Source organism: Tupaia chinensis, unplaced genomic scaffold (genome assembly GCF_000334495.1).
Source record: "Tupaia chinensis unplaced genomic scaffold, TupChi_1.0 Scaffold000558_1, whole genome shotgun sequence".
NCBI classification, from domain to species: Eukaryota; Metazoa; Chordata; class Mammalia; order Scandentia; family Tupaiidae; genus Tupaia; species Tupaia belangeri.
The window spans coordinates 1459510-1465153 of NW_006160070.1; the positions used below are offsets into that span (position 1 = coordinate 1459510).

General features: G+C 65.3%; 1 protein-coding gene across 1 annotated transcript in view; it reads left to right on the top strand.

Moving 5' to 3' along the window:
• Positions 1-5644, top strand: part of CDH4 (cadherin 4) — a 397589-nt gene that overhangs the window by 365799 nt on the left and 26146 nt on the right. The window contains exon 7 of the mRNA XM_027775375.1: positions 79-216. Within this exon, the coding sequence (XP_027631176.1) occupies positions 79-216 (138 nt within the window). The remainder of the gene's footprint in view (positions 1-78; positions 217-5644) is intronic.

Here is a 5644-nt window from a genome sequence, read left to right on the forward strand (position 1 = left end):
CTCCCGGCCCGGCGGGCTCTGTGGGGCGGCGGCCCCCCGACAAGAGGCTGACCCGGCTCTTCCCCCGTCTCCCCGCAGAAAGTCCAGCAGTACACGGTCACCGTGCAGGCCACAGACATGGAGGGGAACCTCAACTACGGCCTGTCCAACACAGCCACGGCCATCATCACCGTGACAGATGTGAACGACAACCCGCCCGAGTTCACCACGGGCACGGTAAGCTGCTCAGAGGCATGGGGCAGACGCACCCTAACGGGGCCGGGCACGGGCGCCGCTCAGGCCTCTGTGGCAAGGGAGGGGCCGCGCCTGGTGCGGAGCACGGGGCCCCGGGAAGTGGCCGTACGCAGAGGGCTGACGGTGCTGCCGGTCGGACATCCCAGCCTCTGGGAGACCAGCACCCCCTCCACAATGGCCCAGGAGCCAATGCCCGGTGTCCCCACGTGTGGCACTGACGCGATGGACACGGGCCCGGCCAGGTACCACCAGGAAGGCAGCCGGATGGGGTCTGCGAGGCTCCTGAGGCAGCCGCGACTCGGCTGCTGGGACCCCAGGGCGTCCCCTGCTCCTACACCCCTGCACCACCCTCTCCCAGTGGCTGGATGAATGAGGGCCAAAAGAGACAGCAGCGATGACAGCCCTGCATGTCTGTGGAACTCCAGGGCCAGGCTGGCCGGGGCTCCAGCAGCCTCTGAGCCCACCTACCCTGGGCGGGTCAGGGCTCAGCTTTGTCCAGAGCCCTGGGCTCCAGGAGCTGGAGCCACCAGCAGGGGGTGCAGCCGGGCGTGCACCCCAGAGAAGTCTATGCCCGATCCCATCTATGCCGTCACTCCGTAGGGGGGCGGGGGGGAATGCAGCACCTTGGGGGGCGGACAGTCCCTCCCCCAGAGCACACGCCAGCTCTGCCCGCTGGACCAGCGAGACTATGGGATGTGCACGTGGCGCCATCTAGTGGGAAGATGGCAGATTGCAGCATGGAGGGAGCTCAGGTGGGGTACCCGGGTGCCCCCCTGGGTGTCCCCCTGGGTGTGGGCTGTGACTGCCTGGGGCGGCAGAAGCTTGGGAGTATTCAGGCAGGCCCTGATGTCCTCCCAGGCCTGGGGATGCTGTGGAGCCCCCCTCCCATTCCCACTGGCAACGCAGGCAGGAGGGGCTCAGGGCAGGCCCTGGGGAGGCTGGACACAGACACAGCTGCCACCTGGAACCCAGAACAGCGCCACCCAGGCCCCGCAGCCCATGGCCCCTGCACAGCGGCCGGGCAGGCCCAGCCGTCATCCCTCCCACACCGAGAAAGAGGCCCTGGAAGGTTTGGCCTGCAAGTCCTTGGTTCGCTCCACCCCCACCTTCCGTGGTGCGACAGGACATGTGGCCTCTCAGGACGGTGTACCCAGACCCGTGCAGGGCCACTCGGCCTCCCCACAGCAATGGCAGGGGGCCCCGCTTCTCCCCACTTCGCCCAACACTGTCCCCAGGGCACAGAGTGTCCTGCTGTCCCCCAGCACCAGCTGAGCCCTGCTGTCAGGGCGTGGCAGACGGACAGCCTCAAGACCTGTGGTCACCGTGGACACGAGGGCAGGGAGAGCCAGGCCCAGTCCAGAATGGGTTTGTCCCCAGCAGGAGGAGGGACGTGAGCGCGGTCAGCAGCAGTGACTTCAGGAGGACCTGCCAGAGGGTGCAGGGGGTCACGGCGGGGGTGAGGGGAGCCCTCAGGACAGGAAGGGATTCCCAGAGGCCTGAGCCTCAGTCTCCTCATCTGGAAATGGGGTATCCTGGAGACATCTATGCCGGATCCAGACACCGGCCCACCTCCTGGCCCACAGGGAAGGGTTCGTCTTTAGCCTGGGGGCTGGGCCAGGACCCTGAATAGGCCCCTCCCGCCAGCCGAGGCTCTGGCTCCAGATGCCGCCGTGGTCCCCACTGTACCCTCACTGAGCCTCACGGAGGCCTGTGCAGGGGATGCCGCCACCGGTTTCCAGCACCCCGTGCCCTCATCCCTCGCCCCTCATCCCTGTCCCTCATCCCTGTCCCTCATCCCTCATCCCTGTCCTTCGTCCCTCATCCTGTGCTCAACACCCCCAGTGGGGCCCTCCCCCAGCAGCAGACCTGCGGACGTGGTCCAGAGTCATGGTCCAGGGTCGTGGTCCAGGCTTGTGGCCCGGGCACACCGCCTGTGCTGGGACTTGGCTGTTGCCGGCTTCTCCCTCTCCCCTGCTTCGCTCAGACGTGGCTGCATGAACTCCCCACGGCCCTGCCCATTTTCAGTTGGATCCATCCAGCCACGCACTGGCTTTCATGGCCCAGGCCTGGTTAGTCGTTTCCTCTTTGTTAAGAAGTGGAGTGGTGGGAACCAGTAGTTAGCATAATGGCTATGTCACTGGACTCCCACGTAGTCGACCGCAGTTCACGTCCCGGACCCGGTGACTTAAAACTCACAACTCACGCCGGGCACATGTGCGTGCGTGCCCAAGATCCCGAGAGGAGAATGGAGGAGAATGGAGGAGAAGGGATTGTGGCGTGACCATCCCCCCGGGGGGTGATTTCTCGGTTTCTGTCTCTATGTCTCTCTCTGTCTGTCTGGCGAGCGCACGCGCCCTATAGTGAAAAGAACCTCTCCAAAAAAAAAAAAAAGAAGTGGCCCCCGGTCTTGGGACAGTCACTTAGAAGGTGTGAAACTGCCTTGAAGAGGACCCCTCCCAGCCTGCACCGGGCTTCCCAGGCCTCCTCAGTCCCCACTCGGGCAGGGGCACGCCCACCTCATGGCCTTTGCATCTGGAGCGGTGCCCTCGTAATGTATGGGGAGACCTTTCCCACCCACAGATGGGGACTGTCCAGGCGGGCTTTAGCCTTTGCTTATAAGGAATTTCCACCTCACAGAAACGGTGAACAGGACGGTCCAAGAGCAGCCACGGGTACCGGCCCCCGGTGGCTCTCCAGACGCCTGAGAGTGGCTCTCTACGCCGCAGCCACACAGACCCGTGGGCCCACAGCGGGCTCCCAGGGCCTTGGCGGGGAGGGGTGTGGGGGGGAGGGGCAGGGCGGAGGCGGGTGATGGCCTGCCTGGCTCGTACTCGGCCATCGGAATAAGTGAATGCCACCCTCTGTACCCGCCTCTGAAAGTGGAGCCTGGGAGTGACACTGGGCCCAGCGGAACCGGGGCCTGACCTGTGCGCTGTCCCTCAGACCCGTGCGTCCTGGGGCTGGGTGACCTTGGATGGCAGCAGGGGGAGGAGGGATGGCCTCGCCGGGAGTAGACTGGTGGCGGTTCCTCTCAGGCCTGGTGGCAGCGCCTCTGTTCTACCGTGGGCCGAGACCGGCTGGGGTGCAAATACTCAGGGTCAGAATAACCCATGGCACGACACCTCGAGAAGGTGCAGGCAGGCCCAGGACGCTGTCTGCTCTTCAGGGTGTGAGTGGGGGCAGGGGCACTGGTGGGCTGGGCAGGCAGGTCGTGCAGCCCCAATACTGATGGGCTATTTTATCAGCTTAATCAAGAACAATCAGCGGGTGCACGCAGATTTGCATGATCTGATTCCTGCTCTTAAATGGTAATTCACCTTTTCCTCAGCCTGCTCAGCACACGCACGGCCCAACGCCTGGACTGCAGTGGGGCCTGCAGTGGGGCCTGCAGTGTGAGCTGGCCGCGTGCTCCCCACCCCCTCAGGCGGACTGTGGGCCCGCTGGGTAGGACACACCTTCAGACCTGCCCAGACCTCCCGAGCCGGTTCATGGGTCTGAGGCAAAGCCCTCGGGGATGTGTACCGCCCAGCACAGGGCAGCCCTGGAGGCGAGCATCGGCCAGCCTCCCTCCAGTTCAGGCCTCCCCCACCACACAGCTGCCTCGGAGGCTCTCCTCGAGCCAGGGAGGCCGGGCACTGGCCCCCCCCCTGGCCATGGAGCCGGGGCCGAGAGCCAGGCCCGCTGACTGCAAGCGTCCTCGTGAGGAAGCGCACAGAGCACCTGCTCATCCACGTCCAAGTTTACGCCTTGAACGAGGCCACCTGATTTCACAACGGCCACCACCCCGGCATCAACCTGGTGGCCGTGTGGTCGAGGTTCCACATCACAGACCTGGAGTCCCCCTCCATGCAGCCCTCGGGCCATGCCTGAGCAGTCCCAAGAGGCATTGCACCCACTCTCAGCACGTCACAGCCGCCAGGTGCCACTCAAACGCTGGACACTGGCACGGAGACGCTGGCACGGCACCTTCTCATGGCGTGCTCTGGTCCCCACCCCAAGGCAAGCATGCGTGACGCTCGGACAAATGTCTGAAAACGGGAGAAGGAGGCACAGTGGTTCCCACCCTCCAGGGTCCCCTGTAGGCAGGCGAGAGGACAGGGACAGTGGCGTGTAGAGCGGTGGCTGGCCCACGGCTCGGCCACGGCCACTGTCATCACCTTTAATGATTATGTGCAGGTCACTCGTCCAAACAGCTTGGAGGAGGTTTGCCAGGAGCCCTGGGGTCCATGGATCTGTGCCCCTTTTTGAGGTTCTTCTGGAAGCTTCTGCCTCTAGGAAACCAGGGCAGCTCCTATAGCACCATCCTCGGGTGAGAGACCTGCTCCCAGGGGGGATGTGGCCCATGGGCGTGCAGATGCCAGGCTCCTCCCAAGCCTGGCAAGGCGAGCCAGGGCGGCCCCAACCACAGCGGCCTGGCCCTGACAGTGAACTCCAGGCCCCCTCGGCGTTTTCCTTCCACGCACAGGCCCCGGAGGAGGGAGAGATGTCTGTCTAGCCTGAGACCCAGAGAAAAGGACTTGGCATCTGGAACCTGGGCGGGACTGGACGCTCTTAATTATGTCTGGGCGTGCCGCACGAGCTGCACATAAATACTTACCAGGGCCAGCTTTTCTGAGGCCGAGAGGCCAGAGCTCCCGTCCTGCCCAACAGCGCCGCCCCCTCCCCTCCCTCCAGGCCGGTGTCGCTCCCTAGGGGACAGCCGCGGCCAGTGACACTCCGAGGGCTGGTGTCTGGAACCGTCCTAGGTAGGGGTCGAATCAGACCCAGGCCTTGCCCCACTGGACTCCGCCTGGGAGCACAGCCTTGCAGGAAGACAGAAGTGGACAGGGTGCATCTGAGGGGAGACCAGGTGGGGACACGGCTCGGCGCGGTCCCTCAGCCTGGGTGCCCGGTCATCGGTGTCTGTGGCTGACACTGACGATACTGTGGTGCCCTCCTCGGGCCCCAGACCCTGGAGGGCTGGGCAGTGTCTGGAGGGCAGGTCCAGAGCCCAGCGGGCGCAGGCAGCCCGGGGACAGGTGGCCCAAGGTCAACCTGACGGGGCTCGGCCAGGCCGACCAGGGACTACTGGGCCTCGGCCCGTCTGTCCCTGCCGACTGGGCTGGCAGAGGGCTGGGTGCATCACCATGGGGGGTCCCTCAGCCGGATCCCCACTCACAGGGACACGTGGGGTGACAAGGCTTCAGGACCCCATCTGTAGACGCCAAGGACCCAGCACCCCAGATCTCACTCTGCCAGCCTCAGCTCTTGGGCTGGGAGCTGTCGGCGGTGAGACCAGGCCTGCTGAGCCGCCTGCTGGCCCCGACGGCCGGGACACTCGCGGACTGGGCCAGGGACAGTGGCAGAGGCTCCTGCTATGCCCTTCACTTACCTCGGCGGGCCCCCCCGCGGGCAAGGCCGGCACCGCGCA